The sequence below is a fragment of the Tamandua tetradactyla genome, chromosome 9 (assembly GCF_023851605.1).
Source record: "Tamandua tetradactyla isolate mTamTet1 chromosome 9, mTamTet1.pri, whole genome shotgun sequence".
Classification (NCBI taxonomy): Eukaryota; Metazoa; Chordata; class Mammalia; order Pilosa; family Myrmecophagidae; genus Tamandua; species Tamandua tetradactyla.
In genome coordinates, this window is record NC_135335.1 from 44280292 (window position 1) to 44308046 (window position 27755).

At 42.6% G+C, this 27755-nt stretch overlaps 1 protein-coding gene across 1 annotated transcript; it reads right to left on the reverse strand.

The window, feature by feature from the left end:
* Nucleotides 1-58: 58 nt before the first annotated feature.
* Nucleotides 59-26414, reverse strand: EDEM1 (ER degradation enhancing alpha-mannosidase like protein 1). Its single transcript, XM_077116682.1, has 12 exons — nucleotides 25814-26414; nucleotides 20516-20588; nucleotides 15674-15777; nucleotides 14264-14435; nucleotides 12916-13099; nucleotides 11307-11481; nucleotides 9622-9742; nucleotides 7586-7756; nucleotides 5673-5746; nucleotides 4721-4817; nucleotides 2525-2728; nucleotides 59-363 (listed from the first exon to the last, which is right to left on the reverse strand). The coding sequence occupies exons 1-12, from the start codon at nucleotides 26314-26316 to the stop codon at nucleotides 274-276; spliced, it is 1968 nt and encodes a 655-aa protein (XP_076972797.1). The 5' UTR covers nucleotides 26317-26414; the 3' UTR covers nucleotides 59-273.
* Between the last annotated feature and the right edge of the window lie 1341 nt (nucleotides 26415-27755).

Below are 27755 nucleotides of genomic sequence, written 5' to 3' on the forward strand. Positions count from 1 at the left end.
ACATCAACATTTTATAAGCATCCAATTTCTATGTACCCTCTCATTTCGGATTATATCCTTAAGAAAAAATAAGGGCCTTTTATTGAATAGAAGAGAAATACTAAAATATGCTAGAATTAATAGTATGTGGGTGAGCAGCTGGACAGAAATCCCCACACCATCATCACTGCCATGGATGGCCCAGACTTCTGTCCTCTTCCTTCCACTTCAGACTGGATTTCAGCTTGGTTTGGATTCAGCTGTTGGTATCCGGCTGAAAACGAGGCCAGTGGATCATATCAAGCCAACCATCTGGTCAATCTGTCGCATATAGATGCTCTTTAAGGGCAGGGAGTATCTTCTCTCATCAGGAACTCGGTTGCACTAGAGAAGAAAAAGCGAAATGTACATTTTGAATTCAAACCTCGTGTGCTGATCCCTCAGGAAATATGGTTAGATGGCCTAACTCAGGGTTTCTCAACCTATTGCCATTTTAGGGTGGACAATCCTTTGTGTGCCTCTGCCCACCAGATGCCAGCAGCACCCTCCCCTAGTTGTGACAACCACAAATGTCTCCAGCCATTGTGTAGTCACTCCTAGCTGAGGACCACTGACCTACTTCAATTCTTTCTTGACAGGTGAAGAAATCCATGGTAAGTCTGCAGTGGCCAGGACCTCAGAATTTCAGAAAACACATCAGCTACTTGAAAATACTGTGGCCTTCTGAGTTTATGGGTCTGCTCACTCACAGTTAAAACCTAAATGCTTATGAATGCTGTGTTTTTAAAGGCTTTTCTTTCCTCAAAGGAGAAGTGCTGAAGCACTGGCTGAGGACCACATGTTACCTCCAGAAACAGCTGTTCATATATATTCATTGCAAGCTTTTTCCCTAAAGAAACGCTATCCCAGTGCTCTGTACTTCCTATCACCATGCCCTGCTCTTTGTCCCTGGAAAGACCACACCTGAAAGGTCCTTCACTTGGTCCCTACCCCAGGCCTCCAGACGTGCTCTCCCATCTGCCTCAAAATCCTATCCAGGGAAGCCCCTCCTCATCCTTCAAGAATCCAATCAAAGGCAGCCTCCCCAGTGAAGATGTCCTCTGGCAGATTAATCTCTTCCCTCCTCTGCATTTCAGCAGCACTTCACACAGTCCAGGCATGTTCAAATACCTGGATATGAGCTGGTTTCCCAAGGCAATGAGCTAATCCAGAACTAGCATCACTCTTATTTGCCTATATCCCCAGAGCTGAATCCCAGCAGATCTAGGGAGTGAGTGTGCCAGCTGGGGGGATCTCCTTCCGCAGACAGAGCCATGCCGCCAGGGTCCCTGGCTCCACCCCACTGCACCAGGTCACCCTAATCCCTCCGTGCCTCCCTTTCTTCATCCGTGCAACGTGGGTATATTCACAGTACCTATGCTTCCCAGGGCTGTCATGAGAAGCAAACGCGTTTAATTTAAGTTAGCATTTAGAACAGTGTCTGGGACACAGTGAATGTGGCAGAAGTTGGCTACTATGAATATTTCTTCCTCTAATTCTCTTTCCATTTCCTTTTCAATTATTCTCTGTTCAATGAACACTGCATGGCCTAATGGAGATTCAGGGGCGTATCTCTCTCTGGCCTGTCAACTTAGCACAGAGACTGAAGGAGAAGAGCTTCTGCAGAACACGAAAGGAAGAATGCTGAAGCATAGCTGAGATGAACGGGCTTCCCCTGACCAAGGTGGTGTGTGGGGAAGCAGTAGGACCTTTTTTTAACCAAGGCTTTTCCTGAGAAGACAGATGGTATCCAAGCACACTGGGGCATAAAAAGATTTGAGATTTCAGCTGGTTTAGGGTTCATTTTCCATCCCCTGCCTCCAAATCATCCAGTCTGATTCAAATGAATACATCCACCTCGGGTTTCCCTGGGGGCTGGAAGACTCATGTTTCCCAATCCTTCCCCGTGCCTATCAAGGCAATCTAGACATACTTAAGGAAGCCCTGTTTTAAATGACAATGGGTACCTGCTGCATTTCAAAAAGCATTTTCATCAAAAATCATGCCTGACAACTGCTTTTTTCTCCTCTCCTGCTGATGAGTGTTTCTGTGGCTCTTCTCTAATTGCCCTTCCAGGCCCATTCTCTGTGCCATCTCTACCCTGCTCTGCTCCCTAGAGGGCTGACCTGGCTAGGGATGGCCAAAGAGAAGCTCCAGCAGAATGGAAGAATTTCCTCCACTGGCTCCTGGCCTGCAAGGTGGCTGAAGCCACTGCACCCCTCGATCAGAGTCATGGCTTCTGTCAGGGGTTGCTCACCCCACACAGCTCTGCCCCACTCTCTCTGCTAGCTTCTGAAGCCAGGAAGTCGATAATGGAGGCTGCCATTCCCTGATGGTTTCCACATACCCTGGAACAACCTTGTAAACGGTCTCTTTATGACACTCTTTTCAAAAGACCCAATCTGAGTATGTCAGTGGTTTTCTGCCAGCAGCTCTGGATGACACAGTAATTAGTAGTATTTTCTCTTCCTTCGTATGCAAACTAAAATTCAATAAAGCAACTTACATTGGAGCTGGAGTTGATGACTTTTAATTCATGAGATTTAGGCCTGTGCACAGATTTTCCCTCTTGGTTGTGCTCTCCTTCTTCAGAAAAGAATTCCTTCCAAGGTGATTCCCGTAGATGTTTGTCCACAGAAATAATGTGCCCCTCAGTTGTAAACATGTATCTGGTTCCAGATCTGTGTACTGGATTCTCTTCATCAAACAGCTAGTGGAAAAGGAAAAAGAAAGATACAAATGCTAGTAGTTGTAGCATCTTTAGAACCCCAAACTAGCTTATAGTAGATGAGTCTCAAGACTGTTCACTCAGTAGAAATCTACTTGGGCTATCATGATTTTCAATGACAAATGGACAAAAAAGGTATCCATAACACAAGCTGCAAGACAGAATTGCCTGTTTGATTTAAATTCAGATGTCTAGGCCCCCACCCCACCCTCCAACCTACTGATTCAGAAATTTCCAGGTTAGAGGCTAAACACACTTAGTTGATAAGAACTTTCTGGATGATTCTGACACACTCCCCTGCAAGTTCCAGTGCTGGAGTTCTAGAACTACTCCCCACTCCAAGAAACACACCTAGACCCTAAGTTGTTTTCCCACCCGTGACTTATCCATCACTCTGGCCCACAGGTCTAGCACAGGGCCCAGCACACTTGCCAACATTCTCTTTGACCACTGATACTCGTGTCAGCACATGGGTGGGGATCTGAGGACAGGGCAGCATGTGAGGCACAGTCCACCCTCCTTCAGCAGTGTGCCTGCAGAGGCACAAAGGAGGCATGGCTGCTGCGTCCTAACCCTAAGCAGGGATGAGTCAGTGAGATGAAAAGGCAGGTGTTCAAGAAATGTCAAAAGAATGAATGAATACTTAGAAACAAAGTCTTAGAGATGGAAGGAACCATATTAGTCACCTAAAGTCTTCATTTTACAGACAAGGAAAAATGAGGCTCAGTGCATCCTGTTCATGTTTTCATAGCTGACAGAAGGATGGGGTGGGTCACAGGTTTTCTCATGCCGGGCCTTGAGTTCTTTCCTCAGGGCACCTTCCTGGGTCCCTTCCTTTACTCGCAACCCGGTTAGCATCCTCTGACACCCACAGCTGCTGGACAGAGCTGCGAGGCCAGGACCTGACCTGCCTGCCTGCCCAGCCCTCACTGTGGCATAAGAACCACCATGCCATGTGGGTACTGTAGAGCAGGACGGTTTTCTTTTCAGCAGTTAGAACTCTGTGATCTGCTGGGGAACATGCCTCCTCTGCAGCATTCTGTGGAACCTGACACCAGAAGCAGAACAGTCTTAAAGGATTAAACCAGTGCTTCCAAACCCTGGCTTTGTACAAATCATTTGGTGCACTTATTAAAATTACAGAGTCCTGAGCCTACTTCTAAAGATTTCGATTAAATACAGCTGTAATTTTAACATGGGTTCCAGGTGATTCTGATTCAGCTGGTCCCTAAGCTTGGGAACCCCAGAATTAGAAAACAAAGCCTACTGCTACTGCTCAATATCTTTGAATCTCAGCACCAAATTCTCATGGCCACATTATTTCCCAACCAGGAAGCCCAGCCCTTTAGGAGGATTTAGGAAGCTATCGTGTGTGTGTAGCTACACCAAGTACAGCAGCACAGAGGGGAAAGAGCACTGGACAAGGAGTCAGGACTGGAGTTTGAGCACTGGCTGTGCCACTTGGTCACCTTAAGACCTGAGTCAAGTCTCTTTAGTAGACTTTGGTTTCTCTGTTAGGGAAAGAACGAACCAGATGGTCTCTAAAGTTTCTTCCTGATTCAAAAATTTTCTCTCTCTACACATATACTGAGGATGTATGTATGGATGGAGAAGCAGCTGGGCCAAGATCACATACATCCATAGAACTGAGTAAGAGCTATAAGCACTGCTCTGCTTCCAAGAGAAGCCACCAAGCAGCACCAGCCAATCTTAATCTTTATCAGCACTTCACACAATATGTAATCATATATTAATTTGTCTATTTAAAAAATGATTCTTTCCCCAGGTTAGAACCCATGAAGGAAGACAGCGATATCCTTCTGTCTTGTTAGTGAAAGTATCCCCTGGGCCCTGCACAATGTCCAGCATGTAGTAGGTGCCCAGTAAATAAACATGTGTTAGATGAACAAATGAATGAATACCTGCTCCAAGCAGCACTAAACATTCCTTGGGTTAATCTTGCAACACACATACCAGATACAAGTATTTACAGGTCTCACTGAGAAAGAAGCTCTCCATCCGATCTTCTTTCGATTTGTCTATGACATGATGCAGCGTCGCATATCCACATCTACAAAACAATTTACCAGTTAGTCCTTCCTCTGCTCCCTCCTACCCTGCTTATTAATTTAAGAAACAGGAGTACTCGTCAACAAAATAATCAAATTATCAAACACCATATGAAAATAAATTATGTTACAGTTAAGGATCATCTTCTTTTAGGTTGGACTGTTTGCAAATTTATTTTAAAAGTGGCTTGGCTGTTACACTGTCAGACTAGTCAGAAGGAGCAGTGTTTGACAAAGCTCAACATGACACCAAGAAAATGATTGATAACAAATACAGAAGCTCTCAATTTTTTAGTCCCAAGACTTCTAGAAGTAACTTATCGTTTGGGCATTCAAAAAAGTATTTCATAAGGAAATGTTTATGACATATTGGTAGGTAAAAAATGCAGGGTACAAAACTGAAATACAGCATATTTTTTTTAGGTATACATAGATCTATACACATTATAGATGCAAATATATTTAAAATATTCTAAGTATATATACTTCAATGCTGACAGTAGTTATGTTCATTTGTGGACAGTAGAGTAATAATATTCTACAGAAATTTAGGGTTTCTGTAACCTCTAAATTTTTTAGTGTGTGCATTTTTGTAAAATATGGGGAAATAAGTTACTCAATTAAAAGACGTACGCATAATCTGCTGGTACCTTAAAGAAAAAAGGGGAAAAAATGAAAAGCAATTCCCACTATTAATGAAGAGGTTCTACCACATCAAAAAGTAAATGATTCCCCTACGAAATTAACATTAATGACCTTTCTATAAATTATAATGAAAAATAGAATATATCCCCAGATCAATTCAAAATAAGACAAAAGTGGCCAACAAAACAAAGGAAGGAACTTGGAAAACTAACTTGACTTTTGTGTACTTTTCCAGACTCTGCAGAATATCCATTCCTACATGGAGGTAGAAGGGATTCTTCGTTGCCTAGACAGAATACAAGAGAATGTGATCCACAAAGGCAGCAAACATCATGGCAACAACACATGCCAACAGCAAACACCACGGTGAGTGCGGGACTCTCCCAAGAAGATGAGACACCGGCTAAAGGAACACACACCTACAATGTGTTTAGCCAGAGCAGAGACTGCTCTCCTGACACCTGTCAAGGTCAGAAATGAAATAATACCCAATGACTGTACCATGACTGAGAGCAAATCCTGTCTGTATCCTGCCTCAGAACTCTCTAGAAATTTAAGACTCAGAAAAAGAGGAGGCTGCCTCCATTGTCCTTATAACATTGTAAGATATTATTTGGGCATTCTATCAAGAGAAAGACATCAATAAGATGTTCAAAAGCATCTAGAGGACATCTCCACATTTTCCTCTCCAATCATTCCAAGAAATCAGTCCTCTGGTTGCTCAAGTCTTCTGTTGCATGCTTGCTCCTCGATGGTTTCATTAGGAAAAATGAAAATACCTGTGAAGATGAGACTTTTATTCCAAAAATATTTCAAAGTTGGGGATCATCTCTTTATTCACACATATTGCCAAACTTGCTGCAGCAAAAGCAAACAAGTAAAGATTAACTTTTCTGGATTAAAAGAGCACAGGGCCTCATAGAAAGGCTGAAGATTTCCCTGGATTTAAGAAAAAAGTAAACATGAACAAGTTTGCAAATGGGAGAGAGGCAGTGACAGAAATAAAGGGGTATAAACCCAAATGCAACAGGACTGAGCTTAAGAGAAGGAAAGCAGATCATATTAGGCATGTACCTTCAGAGTATACAGCCACTCTCTGTGCTGAGTTCAGAGAAGCTAAACAGGAGGGTATAATCTTTCGCCTTTTCAGAGGAAAGGTTATTGCAAACTCATGAAGGCTCTCTTCAGGCAAGAGGACTATCACTAGTTTCTTAGATTCCTCCCTCCTCACCACTTTCCATTTAGGGGCAAATGGCAAAGACTGAATTGAATTGAATTGAATAAATCTAAACCTCAGTTCTAATCCTATTGTCAGAGCTCATAAATACGAAGTTCTGCTTGCTCAGGTTTGCCTAATATAGCCATTTGGTAGAGATCTATTGAATAGTATTGAAGGACAACCTCTTAGAAAGACTAACAACTTATGCTGATGTTTGTGAATGGATGATGACTCTTGGTGTGTATACAGGTATGGCCTGCATAGGATTATAAGTACCTAGCTTAAACTGTGATGGAGAAGACATTTCACAGTTAAAGTGACATTCCCTCAGGCACTAAAGGAATTTCACCAAAGATGAACACTACATGTTTTTTTAAGTATTACATAAAATAGATGTCCAGATGAATCCCATATGATTTCCTTCACAATCAAGAAAAATAATGTTTTTTTTCCTATGAATAACTATTATATAGATGAGGGATCCATAGTACATGTGCAAAGAACTGGATCCCAGAAAAGAGTTCTTTGGTCAAATAAATATGGAAAACACTAGGGACTAAATCCTCTTCTTGACTATTTAACAAGCCCTAGAGTGAAGACACTATCCAGCTTTGCAAAATTGTTAGGATAGAAGATGTATTTTTTTTCTTTTGCACGGGCAGGCACCAGGAATCAAACGCAGGTCTCCAAGCATGGTAGGCAAGAACTCTGCCTGCTGAGCCACTGTGGCCCACCCTCAAAGACATATTTGACTGCAGAAGCCTTCTATGTCCTGTGGAGCTTTGAATGATACTAAACACTAGTAAGACTAGAGAGAGTTGGTAACTCTATCAGAGTTGTAAGAACCATCTGCTACACATCTTCCTAGGTTTTATGTACAAACTACTGTGTAACAAATGCTTGTACCTGGTAGAGAAGATAAGTAGATTCCACCAACTCTGGTCTCAGTGGGTAGAACAGAACATCAGGGGCCTGCAGCTGCCAGTTGTACCTCTCAGGGAGGGCCCCATATCGTTTCCATATGGCGTAGTAAAAGGCGTGGAGGCAGATGGCATCTTCCACATCTCCTATGAGAACCTACCAAGAAGAGGCACCCATCATCAGACTAAGACACTTTTCCCAGAAGGGCAAGTCTGGCATGAAGGCCCTAGGCGCTCCGGTTTCTGACAAGCATAGTGGGAGGCAAAACCAACCCCAAAGTGGGCCCAGACAAAGAGATATTCTCCCTATATGGCCACCAACATCAAATTTAAGGCCAGGAAACTGTGAACTACATAGAAGGGGTGAATATACCAATGAACCAAGAATAGAGGACTGAGATAACTGGGAGGCAGATTAACCAAAATGCATACACAATTACTTTTCAAATATGGCTTTGCACTAGAGTTGATATGGCTCTGTACAATTTAATGGACCAAATAACTGGGACATATTGTATTGTTAACCTCCAGGAGGGGCTAGAGAATGCTCTTGTATCCAGTAACAAAACAAAAAGTGCTCTCCAGTCCCTTTCACACCACCTGGAACCCAGTTGCAGGAGAAGTAAACACTGTATTAGGGATTTGTAAATTACTACCTTTCAGAAAACACTGTCATTACTACCAAGAGACTAAGTATTGCTTCAAAGGTTTCATCAGCCTACAAGATAAGACTTACAAAAAGAAATCTACCACTTGTGGGAGAACAGTTGACGTGCCAGGTGACCTTGAAATGGAGATTTGGGGGGAATGAAGTGGTCAATTTTGGTTTAAAAACATTTCGACACATGGTATATGAATTTATCTCAATAAAATTGCTTTGAGAAAAAAATGAAAACATTTGGCCTTTCAGAGAATTTCTTTTAAAAAATTTCAAAGTCCGAATCAGAGTTCTCCAATGGAAACATATTACAAGCCACATATATAATTTTAAATTTTCTAGTAGTCACATGAAAATAAAATACTTAAAGATGGTAAAAATTAATGTTGTTCCATTTAACCCAACATATTTAAAATACCATTTCAACATCAATCAATATGAAAATTGCTAGTGAGATATTCTACATCCCTCCTCCTTTTGCACTAAGCCTTTGAGATGCAGTGGGTAGCTGAGTCACGGGCCATCTGTATGTGGCCACTCTCCGGGAACTCACTAGCCACAGTAGCTGCTGGCACAGAGGGCAGCTCAGGCCTGAGCATGGATGACTATGATGACACATAACTCGGACTCCCAGGACAACCTTGATTCCATGAAACTATTCATTTCAAGAGGCAATTTTTTAAAAACACAACCCAATCAAGGGTTTAGCAGAAGGAAGGAGTCAGAGAAAAGTGTGTGTGAGGCTCGGCTACATCAGTTCTTAGCTCCCTGCCAACAGACGAGACTTTCTACCTCTCTGAGCCTGTTTCTTCATCACAGGACTATTGTGAGCATCAGAAATAACAGATGTGCAAGTCAAAGGCACAACCAGGCACAATCCTCATTGAAGAGCTACGTTCCTCTTGGGATTTGTGATAAATACCACCACCTCCCCAGAGCCTTACCCAGCTGCTAAATGCAGGCCAAATGGGATGGAAGAGTTTGGAGGACATCATCTCTGTGGCAGAAAGGCTATCTAGACTGGATTTCTGAACCAACCTAACAATACAGAGTTTAACCTGAATCACATTATTTGTAACTTTACATTTTTTATTTTTTGCTGGTATAGTTGGAAAAAAAAATTTATCTGTAAAGTAAAAATACATAGAGTTCAACCTACAATTTTAACATTTTTCTATAGAACTCTGTGCCAGTTAAGCATTGTTATCCTAATTCCCAGTACAGGCATTAGAAATTGTTGGTTTGCCTAAATAAATTTAAAAAAAAAACAACTCTAAGTCTGTTTATTTCTAGGCAGAACGTGAGGCTGGCTCATTCATTGCTCCTTAACACTAATTTTCTTAGCAAGTAAGAGCCCAGAATACCTGCAGTCCAGGGAAGAAGGCCTGCAGAGAGTCAATCCAGGTGTTCATCAGCTGTCCACTGAACATGTTCACATTGACATAGAGTGGGGGGTCTCCCTCTCCCTCGTTGCAGGCCTCGCGTCTACAAAACCAAGCAGTGCATCCAAAGGTGAGGAATGTCACAGACAGACAGGCCCAGAGGCTGGCTATAAAATGAGGGACCCTTATCTAGTCCTATTCCTAGGCAATTTCCTGGTAGTTTAATACATGGAATCAACACTTTCTTTAAGCTTCTGGAGACCGCTACTGCCTGTCTATACTAAACTCTAGTACAAGGCGAGGCGACATGTAACATAGAATTAAAGTTCTAGACTCAGCCCTTTTAATATATCAGGATTTCATTGGGTTTTGCAAAAAGTGCGATGACATTCAGGTTTAAGAACAATGACACATAACGGAGTTTGGTATGTCTCATGGGTTGACGTTCAGCCTGAGCCAGTGAACCTGCTTATTTCTACAGCAGAAAGAGTCTCTTCTCTACATGGTCCTGCATCTTGGGCCTGGAGGACCACATGAGAGTAAGACCCTCAGAGATTACAACTCAGTTGTTGTTCTTTCAGTTTTGGACTTTGAAAAGCAAATATGACTGGATTCCTATTCAAATACAGCATTTGTACATGCAGTTCTCACAATGGCAAATGTGCAAAAGGGTCTTAGAAAATCCTACCCAGCAAGAAACTCAGTAGCTATAACTTACATTGGCCATTAATTTATAAAGGCATGTAAAGAGAGTAGACCTGGGGAAGAGAGAGGTGAAACCAGGGTAGAAGCCACTGTAGCTTTGAATGGCCCCTCTCTTTCCTGTCATTCTGAATGCATAAATGAGAAATGGCAAATAATTTTGTTTTTGAAACAGAGGGAAATAATGTGATAACTATCCTTTCATCAGGTATAAAGAAACCAATCCTAACATTCTCTGGACAGTAAAAACCAAAATAACTCAAAAATTACCTTGCATATCAGTTTTATCTGCAACAAATGGCAAACTTAAACATACTGAGATGCTACCAGCCTCCAAGACAGCCGTCAATGACCTCTGTGTCCAGTGTTCACACCCTTGTGTAGGAGTTTCCTCCCCCACCTGCACTGCACCAGAGGTGATCTATGTGACCAATATGGTAGAAGTGTTTGTACCTCATCCTGGATTATGTCATTAAAGGCATGGTGGCTTTGATGCATCTCTCTCTGTCTCCTTCTTTTCTCAGATCACTTGCCCTGAGGAAAGCCAGCTGCCATAAACTCCCTATTAAGAGCCCCACATAGCAAAAACCCAACCAACAGCCAAGAACATGAGAGTAAGCTGGGAAGTGACTCCTCCAGGCTGATTCAAACCCTGAGATGGCTGCAGCCTGACTTCACCTTCATGAAGACCCTGGGCCAGTACCAACCAGCTAAGCTGCTCCTGTCCTTCAGGAACTGTGTGAGATGATGTCTGCTGTTCTAAGCCACTAAGTTTTGCGGTAGTTTGTTATGCAGCAATAGACAGCTTATGCATCCCTTCACTCCCAAATGACAAACAACCAGAAGTAGTGGTGAGATGTCAGAGATGCACAGACCCTGTGAATTTATGTTGAGGAAAATATGAACACTTCAGAATGCATTCAGTTTACTTTAGAAGGCAATGCAAGGACGTTAAAATGACATACCCTCTTCTTAAGTAGTTCTGAATACTCTGATATGCAGCATTAAACATTTCTAGGTCTTCTTTTTCTCCAAAGAGGATGTAAGATTTCAAGAGGTACTCATAGAAGGAGTCCAGACCAGCACCCAAGCCACTCTGCTTTCCAACCCAATGGCCTGTCTGAATGTTCACAACATTGCCTGCAAAATAAACAACGCTCTTCAGTTCCATTACCACTGGAGGGGCAGGCCTGCTACTTCCACCCCACTGCCCTCCACAGGTAAGAGGAGTGAATGCCTGGCCCAGCCCAAAAGCTTTTACCAACTATGTCCAGTTCCATGGACAGCCTGGAAATCTTTCTGGGCATGTAGCGTTTAATCACTGACCTTACAATGGGGATAAACATTGAATGAGAAAAAAAAAACAGGTTTGTCATTTAGTTTTTCCAGACTGAGAATGCATTTCAAAAGCCAAAGAGTAGTCACAGGCTTTGATCCAATACTGCCATTCCTTAAAAATTATTCTAAAGAAAAATATTTTTAAAAACAGAATTTACAATGTTATCCACCATTATCTATAAAATGGAAGAAAAACAAACCTGGTTTAAGTTTCTGACATCTGAAAAATGGTTAATGGACTATTATGTAGCTTTTCAAGATGTAACTATGAGAACAAGGTAAAAACTTGGTAACACTTAAATAGCCCATCAAATGCAAGGCAGAATAAAAATATTTCTTCATATTGCAATTTGAAAATATAGAAAAGTTGTACACACACAAGCTGAAGGGCCTATGGAAAAGTTCAACATTCGAAAACTGGGGGTGATGGGATGGTAGAAGATTTTTTCATCGCTACTAATGTTAAATATGACTAATTTTTAAGTAAGTTTCAGAACTTAAAGAATGATCAAAACTTACTTTAAAAAATCAGGGCTTTTGCAATGACCCTCTGTAGCTCTGAGACAACCCAGTCAAGTTACTTCCTAATGCCAAAAAAGAAAGTAGTTCTTGAAATAAAACAGTTAATAAGGTAAAATCTATTTAAAAATAACATCTTGAGTAAGTAACTACTGATAATTATTGAAGATGAGTGGTGAGTGTATAAGGGTTCATTACTCACTATGCTTTCTCTCTCCACTTTCACACTTTTGAGATTTTCCATGATTTTTTTTAACATCTTGACCAAACAATCTTGGGGGTGGGGGGGTGAACACTTTATTAATCTGGGCTTTCAATCTACTATATGCCTAGTGTTTTCTAAAAGGTGAATGCCAATCTACCAGTAACTCTTCTTCCTGTATTTAGATCCCTATATTGAAGCAATAAAAATCTGCCACGGGGTAGTTCTTTTTATAGCATTTCCATTAACAATACTTTTTTAATGGAATGTGCCAAGGGGTCCAAATTAGAAGGGAGATCACAAACAGCAAAAGCATTATCCTTTCCCATCAACCCTTCCAGCCTCACCCTAAGTGAAAGGTCATGTAAGGAAACTGGGTATGGCAGGCACTGAGTTGTCGATTTTCAGGTTCAGTAGTATCTAACAGCAGAGAGGAGGGAAAGCCCCAGAGAAGATGAAAGGAAAGGGGACTAAATGGTGTATAGTGCCAACTGTACAAGGAGATGTCCCCATACCTAATAATCCTGTGTCACTGCTTCGGAGGTTCCAAAGGGCTTTCACTGCTCGTCTGGCCACCCACTCAAATGTCGAGTCCCCCAGCAGTCGGCTCAGAATCCCAAATTCCACCAGAAGGGAACCAGCTCCTGCCGTGCACGTCTCATTATTGCTGTCGGGAGGGACGCCTGTCTTTAGGTTAACCTGGGCACAGGAAGAGACAAAGGCTTGATGGTAAAACTCAAGAAACCCACAGGGCTGCAAAGGCAGTTCACGGCTACTACCCTGATTAATGACCCAAGCCAACTGCATGGGCGTCAGCTCGCTGCCTCCTGCTTTATGGCTGAGGTGAACGTGGGAGTTAAATTTAAAACACACAAAGAAGGCAAGAACACCAGAGCCTTGTCTTACTAATGAGAATGAGTCTTAGGAAAATCATCACAATACTATTCAAGGGACCACCTCTTTCCAGAAGGTTCTTTTTCTGGTTACACGCACACCAGGCTTTAGGGTTAGAAACGAGACAAGTTAAAGAGTCACTGGTAAATGTTAAGTGAGCCATGTATTCACTCCTGCTGAGTAAACGTAAATAAAGCTCAGACTGGGAGAGAAGAGGCATGGCAAGAATATGGCAGCCTGTCTCATCACAGAAGCTCTGAGATCTGGCAAGTGCCCTCTAGTTGCCCAAAAGGTTGACTCAATTCCCTAAGGCAGTCCAGGCTCAGCAAATCAGATGCCACAGGATACAGTCTCATTCCAGATCTTGGGTTTTAATCAGCAGCTTCCTTACCAGTCGGTGCAGGCTTTATTTGAAAGAACATGTGAAGCATTCCAAAGAACATTTACTGAGTTTCTATAATATACACATGGGGGGTGGGGGGTGGAGGTGGGTCTTTAGGGAAATATAAGTCAGGAAAAAAAAAAGATCAGAAAAAGAGGATGCACGGGTGGTTCAGTGGTAGAATCCTGGCCTTCCACGCGGGAGACCCCTGTTCGGTTCCCGGACTGTGCACCCAAAAATCAATATATATAGGTAAGTCAGAATTGAAGACAAATCCCTCACACCACTTTGTAGTTGGGGATACGGAACCAACATGCAAAAGGACATCAGAATATTGAGCACAGGAACCCAAAAGGGAGGACTGCGTCTGATCGCTCACTGCATGCCTGGCACACCGCAGGCACTGAGCACATACTAAATAAACTGAACAACATTGGCATCCTATTTTGGGCCAAATTCTTTCTAGGACACCACTTTCCTCTCCTGTCTCAGCCCCTCTCCCTCCCCTAAATAAATGAATAAACAAAGAGTTGAATTCAGAAAGACAGCAAACCGTCCAATACTAAGGGCCAAGCCAGCCTACCTACCCGAGGATAGGGGATGCCTGTCTTCGTGTTTTCAAAGGCAGGGAGGAGTCGCACAGCCAGGTCATGAGCCATGTGCAACAATTCATTATCATAATCTTTAATCGTCATGTCACCAAAGGGCTGCTTGGAGTCAGTTATTATTCTGTGGGCAGAAAGGAGGCTTCCCAGAACCCTATAAACAGAAAGAACAAAAAATAAAATAAAATGATGTTGGTTGTCAATGTATACAACCTAATTCAGAATGACAGGAGACACCTCTAATTCCTGATGGACTCAGAACTGCCTGGAAGCAGGTACTTGATTTAATGGCCTCTTGAAGTCCTTTCCAGCTCTGATAATAAACAATCAATTCTTAGCTAATCGGATTACTGATGGGAAGAAAGGGACCCATTCATCCGAGGCCACTAAGAATAATCCCACTTAAAATAACTTATCTTGATCATCTTAATCATTTTATCCGAAGGGACTGTACTAATTATTCTCAGAATTAATGTTATCTATTAGTATTATTAAATTACTCTTGTTTTACCTCATTCGGGGGAGAAATTCATCCATATCTAAGAAAGATAAAAAGGCAGGCAACAAATAATTAAATTCCAGAAAGAACTTTTGTGGTTTTGGCTACCAAGCAACTGATGAACTTCTCCAGTCTCTTATAAAAAGGCAAAGTAAGAGGAGGAGGTGGAGAAGAAAACAAAGACAAAATGAACTGCTCAGACATTGTAGACTAAGCTTGGAGCTATGTCCCCGTAACCATGAATTCCTGTCCCACTCCAATGATCAGAAGTGGACGGTAACATCTTTCAGAACAAACATATTTTTAACTTTAACTTTAAGTAAATATTACATCTGTTAGCTGTAATATTATGCACTTAATACTATTTTCAAAAAGTTGAAGTGAAACAGGAAAATAGTCACAATATATTCAGATAAAAAAGCAAGGCACAAAACTGCAGATAGGGCACGATCCCAAAACGCTAAAAATAAAAGAGACACTAGTGAAAGACACATAAGAAGGAAATACACTGAAATGTGAAACAGTGGCTTTCTGTAGGTCATAGGTGAGTTGGGAAACTCTGATTTCCTCTGAAATATGTAGAGGCTTTCCTAGCTCACAGTGAAGGAAGAAAATGAGACCAGATACAAACAGAAACCATGTAAAACTGTATTGAAAAGACATCTATCTGATATCACCATTAAAGCATAAGTATCTTTTTGTTCATTCCCAAATGTCAATTACTTCAAAATGTCAATTACTTCAAAATGTCAATTATGCCAGTTCTGATAAGGAAATGAAAATGAAAAATGTACACTGCACAAGGTCTTTGTGGGTACTTTACGTGGATTTTATGACCTTATTTTTTTCCTTACACAGAAAAAAGGAAACCTTCATCCCATTCAATGTCTTACCTTATTGTGGCCTCAAAGACTTGGACCGTGGAATCTTTGTCAAATGAAACTGTGCTGATCACTAACTTGACTGCTTTCTGAAACTCGGATGAATTCCCCATTATCTTTAAAAAGAGGAACACAAATCGTTACAGCTTGAAATGAAACTGAGGCGACATGATCTCAGCAACCAGAGCCCTTCATCTCAATGCTGCTTGTGGTTTTGCCATCCATGAGAGTGCAAGCATGGAAGGTAGAAAAGCACAGTTATTTCTTAGAATATACTCTGTGACAGATGGCCAGTCTGTTTTCTCTGACCAATCCAACTCAAGAACTGTGCCCCAAATGACAAAGCAGTGAAAACAATTCCTCATAAAATCACTGGTAGGCCTCATCTTCCCAACCCACTCTCCCTCAAAACTTCAGTGTGGCCTTACTTAACATGCAGGGCATTCTAGTTTCTAAAACTTTCAGAACGGGTAAAAATAAAAAGCAAAAACCGTAGAAACAAAACAATAACTTGTCCTCTACTCCTTATGTAATTAGACGGCTTGGGTCCCTGGCTCCCAGGAGACCAAAAAATATGCAAAACTGGCTGAATTTATTGCTTGTAATCCAGATGTCTGGATATTGAGGAATAACATACAGCTAATCGAACACAAAACAAAGCCCATGACATCCAAAACAAAACATGCAAAAAATCAGCAGTAGGTCCTTTTTAAAAAGGGATCCAGAATTGTAGTTCCTATTTAAGTGTGTTGATTATGTCACACCACATCACCCTTTTCTATATGAAAATGCAAAATCGACATAAAATTCCATAGATTAACCTGATCCAAAATGATTTTGTCCTATTCAAGATTTTATGACAATCCTGGAACCCTAATGACATTATAAGGATGTGGAAAAAACAAACAAGGAAAACCAAATAATTTCATTCAGACATTACTTCATTCAAGTTGTTTTCCAATATTTATTGGTCTGCTGCATCTTACTTTTTTCTCACTGTTATTTTGCTGCAACATGCAGAGCAAGTGCAATTATTTTATGGCTTTCAGTTCTTTTTTTTTTTAAGATTATGCAATAATGCCCCAAGTTGCATCTAGTGGTCAGGGAACTGCTGTTAATGAGTATTACTGCAACATATTTCTTAGAGCCTGTTTAAGATGTTAGCAAAAGAAAGGAAAACCTCAACAACATAAGGAACACCTGAAAAAATAAGCTAAAAGTGCTAATACATTAAAGGCTGGATATGCAACAGTGAAAACCACAGAGATGGGCTTGTTTCCTTACAGAATGTTCACCAGTAACAATATCTGCTAGCAGCTGCAGGTGTTGATATGATCTCAGATCAAGTGAAGGACTGAATGAAGCCAGCAACGCTCACTTACATATTGTAATTAACCAGTTTGATAAGATGGCTACAGAACCCTAGGTGGCCAGGCAAAGAAATTCATTCAGTCAGGTTTGGGAAAAGCTGGATTGGACAGTTAAACAGGTTTCTTTACTGCAGGACTTCTCAGAGCCTTTTTTTCCCCTCCAATAATTTTTTAATTGAGATATAATCATCCAAAGTGTACAATCAGTGGTTCCCAGTATCATCTTAAAGCTGTGCATTCATCATTATAATCAATTTTTGAACATTTTCATTACTTCAAAAACAATAAGAATAAAAATAAAAATAAAAAAGAACACCCAAAACATCCCATTCTCTACACTGCTCCCTGTTGTTTATTCATTTTTTTTTCTTACTCATCTGTCCATACACTGGATAAAGAGAGAATCAGTCACGAGGTTTTCACAATCACACATTCATACCACAAAAGCTACATAGGAATCAAGGCTATTGGATTACAGTTCAACAGTTTTAGATATTTCCTTCTAGCTACTTCAAATACACCAGAAACTGAAAAGGAATATTTATATACTGCATGAGAATAACCTCCAGAATGACCTCTCAACTCTTATTTGAAATCTCTCAGCCACTGAAACTTTACTTTGTTTCATTTATCTTTCCACTTTTGGTCAAGAAGTCTTTCTCACTACCACAATGCCAGGGCCAGGCTCACCCCCTGGAGTCCTATCCCATGTTGCTATGGAGATTTACAGCCCTGGGAGTCATGTCCAACGTAGGGGGAAGGGCAGTGAGTTCACTTGTCAAGTTGGCTTAGAGAGAGAGGCCACATCTGTGCAACAAAAGAGGTTCTCTAGGGGTGACTCTTAGGCCTAATCATAAGTAGACTTAGCTTTTCCTGTGCAGGAATAAGTTCATAAGGGCCAGTCCCAAGATCAAGGGACTGTCCCATCAAATTATAAAGTCTTCCTGACGTGGGGAAGTTTAATACTTCCACCTTTTACCCCAGTCCCTCTAGGGGACTTTGTAAATAGTTTTTAATCTTCTGTCCACGTTACTCTGGGATGTATCAGGGCATCACACCAACCTATACAAACCAACAAGATTTCACTCCCTATTCACAATTCCATGTAATTATGGTATTCGAATAAGCTGATCATACAAGTTAGATTAGATACTGTGCTACTGAAATATGAATTTTGCACCTCAGAGTCTTTAAAATACTGATGTGCATTATGGCTCTCCAAAGATGGAACAGATACACAGGATTTCTCAAGTTTATTTGGGAATAAAACTCTTCTTTCAAGGAAAATGCTCATGGAACCTGCTGGGAAAAGCTGAATTAGTAGAAATTTATGCTTTCAATAAGTATTTGCACTCCTACCATGTACCAGACACTGAGTTAGGTATAGGGGAGTGTGCAGTGAATAATGGAGACAAATCTCCATACTGAAGAAGCACGAAAAGGGAATAAAAAGACAAAAAGGGAGAGCTCAAGGAGAAGAGGTGAAGGGCTTTCATAAGCATATATGTAAGTCGTAAGACTTTTTTAAAGCAACATCTGTAGGATGAGTCAGCCTCTGGTATCTTTAAGAAGTTAACTCTAATTATACTGAACATACTTGTCTGGGTACATTTTCATCAGCGATGGGGTAATTCAAGAGAAGCAGCAGTAAGGTCAGAAATAACTTGGGAAACTGAAATGCTTCACAACTACAGCCCGATAGAGAAGAAATCCAGGAACTTGGATTTCCTATCAGACCAAGGGCCCAGCCCCATTTCTGCTGCTTATTTATAAAATGAGGGTGGAGACTGATCACTCAAGCTTTTTCCAAGTTCTAGTAATTCTATTACTAGCAAGATACCAGGCAGCTGTACAAGAAACTTATCTAAGGAGTTCTAAAAACGATGGCAGTCGCTTGAAAACCGTATTATATGGCAAAAGGCCATGAAGGAGATGGAGCACAAAGACGCCTCACAATAAATAACACTTCTATACTGCTTTACAGCTTTCAAAATGTCCCCTTCCCATTCTCCAGAGTCAAAGAGGGAAACCACAAGGGAGGAGGTAAAGGCAGCACCTGGGCTGGCAGCCTGGGGTTGAAGTGGGCAGTGTGTGCAAAACAAGATGCAGCAAATAAAAGAGTGTTTCGGGGGAGTTCTCCACACATGGGCTGCCACCAGAGCTCACATGCGCTCTTAGGAACCAGTCACTAGATGGTATCTCTGACCCTGAAATCTTCCATCTATGACTCTTGAAAACTTAACCACAGAAACTATCAGCATCAATGGAAGTCTCCATAGATTCCTTTTAGGAATAAAGCAGTGGGAAACTGGGAGTTGAACAACCTAAGTACATGGAATCTTGAATAGGGAATGAGACTTTGTTGTTTGTCCAGCTTTGTGTGATGTCCCAATATATCCTAGAGGGATATAGGCAGTGAATAAAGAAGTATTTGCAAAGTCCCCTGAGAGAATGGGGAGAAAGGAGGAAATATTCAACTTCCCCATTGGGAGAATTTCAGATACTCTCACAAGCAGTGAGGACAACCAAATCAATAGGCCAAGCCCCCAATCTTGGGGCTCACTCCTACAGAATTTATTCCTACAAAGGATAAACTAAGCCGATTTATAATTATGTCTAAGAGTCAACCCCAGATGTGGCCTCTCTCCAGGTCAACTCAGCAGGTGAACTCACTGCCCTCCCCGCTATGGGGGACATGACTCCCAGGGGTGTAAATCTCTCTGGCAACGTGGGACAGAACTCTTGGAATTCACCCGGACCTGGAATCATGGGATTGAGAAAGCCTTCATGACCAAAAGGGGGAAGAGATAAATGAGACAAAATAAAATTTCAGTGGCTGAGAGATTTCAGAGTCAAGAAGTCTGGAGGTTATTCTTAGGCATTATATAGATATCCCTTTTTTAGTTTATGGTGTATTGGAGCGGCTGGAGGGAAGTACCTGAAACTGTTGAGCTGTGTTCCAGTAGCCTCGATTCTTGAAGATGACTTTAAAAAGATATAACTTTTACAATGTAACTGTATGATTGTGAAAACCTTGTGTTTGATGCTCCTTATATCCAAGGTATGGACAGATGAGTAAAAGAAAGTAAGAATACATAAATAAATAATAGGGGGATGAGGGAGAAAAAATGGGGTAGATAGAAATACTAGTGATGAATGAGAGGGAGGAATAAGGGGTATGGTATGTTTGAGTTTTTTCTTTTGTCCTTTTATTTCTTTTTCTGGAGTGATGCAAATATCTAAAAAGTGGTCACCATGTGATGATATTGTGAGCCACTGATTGTACACCATGGATGGACTATATGTGTGTGAAGACGTGTCAATAAAAATGTATTTTTTTAAAAAAGTCATCAATACATTTAGAGTATTAAGTTCTCTGGATTTCGCATTCTGGGGATGGGGCAGGAGTACGTGTGAAATACAGAATAATCAACTCCTAAACATCTTTTCTTAATAATAAAAAACAATAAGATTGAACACTTACTGCAAGGGTATCCAAGGCATCAACAAGAGTCAGTGAATAGTTTCCTAGGACATCATTGATATTCAGATTTGAACTGGAAAAGAAATGAAATTAAAGATAAACAGAGGTAGTCTGTTTTAAATAGAAAAGAAAAAAAAGACAAAACTGAACACCCAACAGATACTAAACTACCAACAACTCTTACTTATTCAGGGACTGATCGTGGGTGGATCAGTATGGCAGAGTTCTTTCTCTCTCTACAACAGGTTCTGTACTGTCTGTAAGTAGGGCTGAGTGATGGAACTGCAGACACTATTCTACTGAAGTGGGAGGTCAGGAAACTATGGATAACGGTCACCTGTCTTCTCTGAGATACATTTTTACCACCACACATGATCTTTTTGTTCCTGCCCACATTCAGAAAGCTCTGGTTTTGCAATTAGGAGCTAAAAGAGAGACACTGATGTCCGACGACCTTAAAAAGTTTAATACAGAAATCAGACATACTGGCGGGTTGCACACAAGAAGAATAAACCTTCAAATACAGCCTGAGTATCTTTGGTTTACATCTCATCTAAAGAACCCCCACGATTTCACGTTGTTTTTAAACACGAAGCAAGACAGGAATAGGGCTTTTTCTTCCTTCTGTCAACTGGAGCTGCATGAATGTTTCTGCCACGTACCTCCTGCTGCCACCACCCCAGCCCCAGTGATCAACGTCAAGTTTCAGTTTCAAAATAATCTCAAGAAACCAACTTCAGAACTACAATGAGAGTAAAGCTCCTAGTCACTCAGACATTTTTTTATAACACTGAGAACATGAGCCACAAAAATTGATGCATCTGGGAAGAGTAGGGAAGGAAACACAGTGTAATTCAGAAAGTACAGCTTGACAAAGTCTGTGGAGTCCATTTATTCCTGTCTCATTCTCATGAACCCAGAAAGTAATTGCAGGAGCTTGGGAAAAAAATAACAGTTCATGAAAGAAATGAGACAACTGTCTGAAATTTACATTTGTTGATTACCAAAGTGAAAAGGCCCCAGTTTTTACTTTCAGCAAGTGATTCTTTGATATTCTGTCATCTTCCATTATATCCCCCTTCGTCTGCTCCCTGGATGCCCCTGACGGCTTTGTCTCACTTCCCAGAGAGAGCAAACTTTTAGAACAAAGAATTAAGAGCCAACATTTACATCTATTTTTGAAACAAGTTGTATAGTAGGGGCAATCCAGGATTTCTTACAGTCTCTCATGTGCCATAAAGCCAACAGCTGAAAAACTACACCCACTTCTATCTTTCAATTCTTTCTAAAGATGAGAGGAGGGCCAAACAGAAGGGATATAGATAATGTTGAATGTTACGTCAAAAAAGACAAGTAGAGCCCATGCTTGATTAGATCAAGTCAAGAATCTTCTGCTGGGCTTAAGCATTTAATTACACTGCTCTGCTGCTCAGAAACAAAGAGTGGCTTCCATCAATCCACCTCAACAGAAAACGGTTCCCTCATCTTTTAGCATCCAAGCTCAAAACGTAGGTGAACCACCAAATCTGGCAAATACATAATGGGTCACCCTCTCCATCCTGCCAGGCTATGGAAGGCTTTGTAAACCAAAATGGGCCAAGCAGTCACTAATAATTGATCGAAGTTGTCATGATAAAAAAAAGATATTTTCCACAACTGCGGCAGTTCCTTTCTCTCCACACTAATCAAATTCACTCAATGATCTAGTGCATTCATTAGAACACTTTTAATCCTTTCTGCCAAATAACTGTGTACCCTTCTAAAATGTACCAACTTTTTTAAAAGAAAAAGAAAAAAGGGGAGGGGAATGAAGGAAATGACCTAGTCTGTAAAAAACTTCTAGACTTCTAGACTAACTGCACCAGAGTAACAGCAACTCCACTTATGCCATCCCACACTGCATGTCAAGGCTGACCTGATACCTTTTTAAGTGCCTTGAGCTAAGAATGCAATCTCCTGTAAAAAGCTGGGCTCAAAGGTGTGTGTCCTTCCAAGGAACAAGAAAACTACGATGATAAAACAATGATGGTCCAGAAATGAATGCTCCAATAAATTTATACATGTGACTGTTCAGGCATCTCACCACCCCAAGATAGAAAAGATGGAGAAGACTCTGACCTTTGATAGAAAAATTTTGGTTATGTAGCTAACAAAGTCAAAAATGTTTTTAAAAAAACAAAACAAAACAGATACATACTTAACTGTAACAGCTGTTCAGAAATCTACCTGGTGCTGTGTAGGCACAAAGATAATATAAGAAACAGTCCCTGCATTCAAGGGATTGGCAATCTGGAGAGATAAGACAAAGGGAAATGAAGGTGAGTCCATAACAGTACTCAATTCTCAAGCAACATTAAAATGTGGAATAGCAGCTCCAAGTGAAGGAACAAAGAGGAAATTCATCTTCTAACAGGCCAGTGGCATCACAGAAAAAGACTAGAGTGGACCGTGCAGGAGGGCAGGATTTGAAACAGAAAAAAGGAACGGAGAGAAGGACACCTCAAGTGAGGGGTGCCTAGGAATGAGTCCACTTGGGGGCCAATATCTATTTAGCTAATTTGAGATTAGCCTTTTTTTTTTTTCATTTTAATGGCCTTATGGTTGTAAAGAAAGCAAAATGGGTCACATGCCCAAGACCCGAAACTAGAGTTATGAATCTACCACAAAATTGCAACATTGTAACATCCAAACTTACTTGAAAAAGCTTTTGAATTTGATCCCCCAATCCAAATTGGGGATGTAAAAGAAACTAGCTTGGCATGGCAATCTGCAGCATGGACAGACATATTCGCTATTTGTAACGTGTTCTGGCTTTATTTACTTTAACTCTTCACCCCACCCAATTCAAACAAGACAGGCAAGAGGTAAGCCTTGATTCAAATGTGACTTAAAAAAAAGAATAAGATAAGCATGTTCATAGCCCACATTTTGTTTTTGTACTTTTTCATAACATTCTAATGTCTAGTTCACTACTTTTTAAACAAATCATTAGAATACATTCTAACAACAATTACTAAAATATTTTTGACAAAAAATAGACATGTTTTTATTAGACTATTTATTTTGGAGATGTAAAAGTACTCTATCGTTTCAGAGCCAGAAGGCCAAAACTCTGATTCTAAATGTTCCTCTAACTTACCAAAGCCAGAGAGGAGCTAAATTAATGGAAGGGGAGTAAAAAACAAACAAAAAAAAGCTTTCTACTCTTTGTGAGAGTCTATTCAGGCCCACCATAATCCCAGACACTCTTATATCTCCTCAAAGACACACAGATTTACCAAGCAAGTGATTTATTCACTGTGAGCCAAACCCTTTCCAAATGCCCCCGCCCCACTATTTTTAACACTATCCTAATATTACCAATCTTTCTAATAGCAACATACATCTTTTCCAAAGCAACCTGTCCTTAGCTTAAGCCACGGACTGTTCCTGCACAACCAAAGTGACAAACACTCCCTCAGCAGCAGATTTCATCCTGAAATAAAGACCTATTCCACGCATGACTGCCACTGAGACCACAAAGGTAATCAACTACCACCTAAGCAGGCTGATGGCCTCCACTTCTCGGTTTTTAAGGTTCAATTACGAAAAACATTAAAATGTCATCAACTCACTCTCCAGACCGTCACATTCCCAGTTGAATGTGCCATCACAATTCACCATTACACTATTCTCGGTTAGGTTCAACCCATAAAAGGAAATACGAGAAAGAAGTCTCTTTGCAAAAGAGCGAGGGCACTTACTGAAAGTGTACCCTCCCTCCTTGTAATACTAAAAGTATCAATGAGAAAAAACAATTAAGATCCAAAACATGTACACGTACAAGCACTTTGATTGCAACTGTGTAAAAAAATGTGTAGGGACAGGAGAAAGATAAATAAAAAATAACTGTGTCCAGTGGGACTTCAGACTTTTTTCCCCCAAAATTTAATGAAGTGTTTTTCTCCAAAAAAAAAAAAGAAATGTTCAGTTAAAAAGAAAATGCCTTTAAAAGTATAAAGACTAGTGAAATGAGACAAACATCTCAATATCCTCCAACTTGAAAAGGCCCATTACTTTTTTCAAAATTTAATGAAGTTCCTTCTCCAAATCAAAATAGAGCATACATTTACATGTATAAAGCCTGATATGGTTAAGCAAGAAAAGTAACTCTACCATTTTTCATCTTTTTGGAGAGGCCTAATCCTTGGAAGACCCAATCCTGGGATCTGCCCTTGCTTCATTCCAAATTAGGCTCTCAAATTACAATCTAAGTGGTGAACTTTAGATAAGGAAACTATTTAAAAACCTCCTCAAGCATATGGACTTTCCTTTTAGAAGTCAGGGTTGGACACCACTGCATTTCACCAGGTGAAGGAAATCATGTCCCCCAGTGTCCAAATTTCCCCAAAGGGTGTACTGGCCAGACACTGAGTAACCCAAATCCTCCACCACCTCAGCTGAACAGGGAGGTAGGTGGTCAGCTCCCTTCAACTAGAAGGGCCTTAGCTGGCTGAGCTGCCCTCTTGGACTCTGATGCCAACAGCGCTGTCCCTCCAAGCTCATATCCTGGCAAAGGCAACTGGTGGGGAGGAAGACTGGCTGACCTTCCCTAAAGGCCCCACCACTAGGTGGGGAAATTCATAAGATGCAAGTTACAAGGCGGTGGCAGTGGCAATCAATTTAGCAACCTAGGAGTCTCAGGGCCCCAAATCTGAGCCAGACACCCACGCCCCCTCCCACCTAACCATCCTGTGGCAAAGAAGCCCCTGTGATGAAAGAGAAAGAACTGTACTGCTGCTCTGCCGCAAACGCACTGTATGGCTTTGGAAATGTCCTTTCCCAGAGTCAACTCCAGAATTTTTATTTAGAAAAGACCTGGGCGTGGCCACCTGACTAAAGGCCTAGTTTAAACTGCGTTGAGGCAAGCAAAAGGATCTCCTTAGACCATGTACTCATCTGAAGGAAGGGGCTGGAGATGAGGGGTCTAAAAGCCCCCACAAACCACCCTTTGGTACTGCCACTGTCTCTTCCGTTCTCTAGGCCTCAGTTTCCCAATTCGTAATAGAGCCTGCGCTAGACAGCTGTCCTGTACTTCAGAGATTCCTAGAGTGTCAAGAATGACAACAGCCACTGGCCCACCCACCTACCCCCAAGCCTGTGTGGGATCCCTAAAGGGGGGTCGGCTAGTGGGAGGGGCTGGCTGGCGCTGCCCCCAGAACCCTAAACGCCCTGGCATCTCTCAGGGGGCCCAGAGGGCAGATGGCTGCCCCCAAATCGAGAACGGAAGGGGGCGGTGAGCACTCGCGGGCTACTCACGGGTCCCCGCGGTCGGGCCCCCGACCGCGGCAGTGGATGGGGTTGAGCTCGTCCTGGGGGAACGCGTGCGCCATGTAGTTGTCGTAGCCGAAGGCGAACATGCCCCGCGCCAAGTCCCGCATCTGGGCGCGCAGCTGCGGCGGGAAGGCACCGCTGTAGCGCTTCTCATACTCATCCGCGCCGCGGCCCCGGCCGCCCAGCACGTAGCCCCAGTGCGCCGGGCCGCACACACCCGGCCCCGGCAGCCGCCGAGCCCCGCGCCCACCCGCCTCCGCCGCCGCGCCGAACGCCGAAGGCTGCAGCCACAACGGCCCGGACGTCCCCCCGGGCTCCGCAGCGGGCGGCGCGGGCTCGGCGCGGCCCCTCAAGCGCTGGAAGCTGAAGCTGAGGGGGAAGCGCTGGTAGAAGCCCATGCTGGGCCCCAGCCCGAAGACGAGCCACAGCACCCCATGGAGGCCGAGCCGGAGGAGCACCAGCCCCAGGACGAGCGCTCGCCATTGCATGGTCGCGCGGGCGCCGCGGGCATTATTTTAAAGCGCGGGGCCTCCCCCGCCGACCGCCGCTCGCCGCTCCCGCCCCGCGGCTCCGCTCACTTCCCCTTTAAGGAACTTCCCCGTGACGCACCAGGAACTGGGCCATTGTCCCCCACCCCCAGTTCCGCGGGCCCGGCCGGCCAGGCCCGACGTTCGCCCGCCGTGTCGCCCGGGATTGGCCCGGCCGGGTCCGGCCTGCGGGGCGCGGCCGGGGACCCCTTCCCGAGCCATAGGCCGCCGGGGCGTCCGGGCGCCGCCAGGCCCCGCCCCCGGGCTGGTCCCGCCCCCTGGGCGGTCCGCTGTCCGGACGGGCTGGCGTGGCGAGTAGGGGCCGCTCGGCTCCGGACGAAGGAACTTCTGGCCAATGGGAGCGTGTCACGGGAGCGCCGCCGACGCGCGACGGAGACCTGGTCCCAGAGCTGCCCGGCTTCTGGCGGAGAGTGGCCCCTGGTTGGCGTTCCTGTGGCCGAGCTTGGACGGCAGGAAGCCAGTCCAGGGCTGGGTTAGGGGTGGGGAGGGTAGAAGATAACATCAAGAAAGAGGAAGGAAAGGAGATTCCGTATAAAAGGAGCAATGACAGGTGGGGTTGGGACTGCCAACCGCGGTCTCTTGAGCTCTGCTGTTTTCATCAGAACACCCTGACTAGTAAGAGCCACTCAAGATACCAGATCCTATCCCACATCTACCCAAATAACATCTCCGATGGAGGGTCCCAAGGATGTGTATAACAAGTGCTCTTGAGTAAGTCTTAGCTCTGGCCTTTTCAGAAAACGCCGAGTGAGGTTACATTGCTTTTGTCTTGGATATAGGATACTTAAAAAAAAAAAATCGAGACTATTACCATCATTGTATTATTTTTATAGGATTTTGTTTAACCGTGTTCTCCCCCTTCCCCTCCCATTTCTGTGCACCGCAGCAGTGACCTACTTAACCTTTGAGGTTTGGGATACATTACTGGTCAAATCGCTTTATCTACTTCCTATGATAATTAAGAAGGTTGGAAATACTAACTCTGAAGGGATAGGGCTTTCATGTGATGATTCAACAGTGTGGGTTTGGTTGTTTACTGTGTTTGGAAATATCTAAGGTTTGTCTTCCCTAAAGTTTAGCCCAGTGTCTGTTACACCAGGGTTCCTTAAATGTTTGGGAAGTAAGACCTGACTGGGGTTGGAGGGGAGCTAGTCAGAGTTTGACTGAGTGATTAAGATGATGATAAAATTGTCCTGTGACACTCTATTACATTCTCAGGGTCAGGGGACATTTTACAATACAGAGGAGGCTTATGAGTGCTGAGAAAGAGCTCAAAGAAACATTTGATGACAACACGCACTGGTTGGTACATAGTAAGGCCTTTTTCATGGAGTTAGCCTTGTTCCTTCCCCAAATCATGAGGGATAGGTCTGCCCAGG

Excerpts from the sequence above, each read along its gene's own strand:
- EDEM1 (XM_077116682.1), bottom strand. The coding sequence starts at position 26,316 with ATGCAATGGCGAGCGCTCGTCCTGGGGCTGGTGCTCCTCCGGCTCGGC. Across the intron at positions 20,589-25,813 it reads GGGCCCGACCGCGGGGACCC|TTCAAATCTGAATATCAATG; the intron begins GTGAGTAGCCCG and ends TTTCTTTTCCAG. Across the intron at positions 2,729-4,720 it reads CCTGTAAATACTTGTATCTG|CTGTTTGATGAAGAGAATCC; the intron begins GTATGTGTGTTG and ends CTTTTCCACTAG.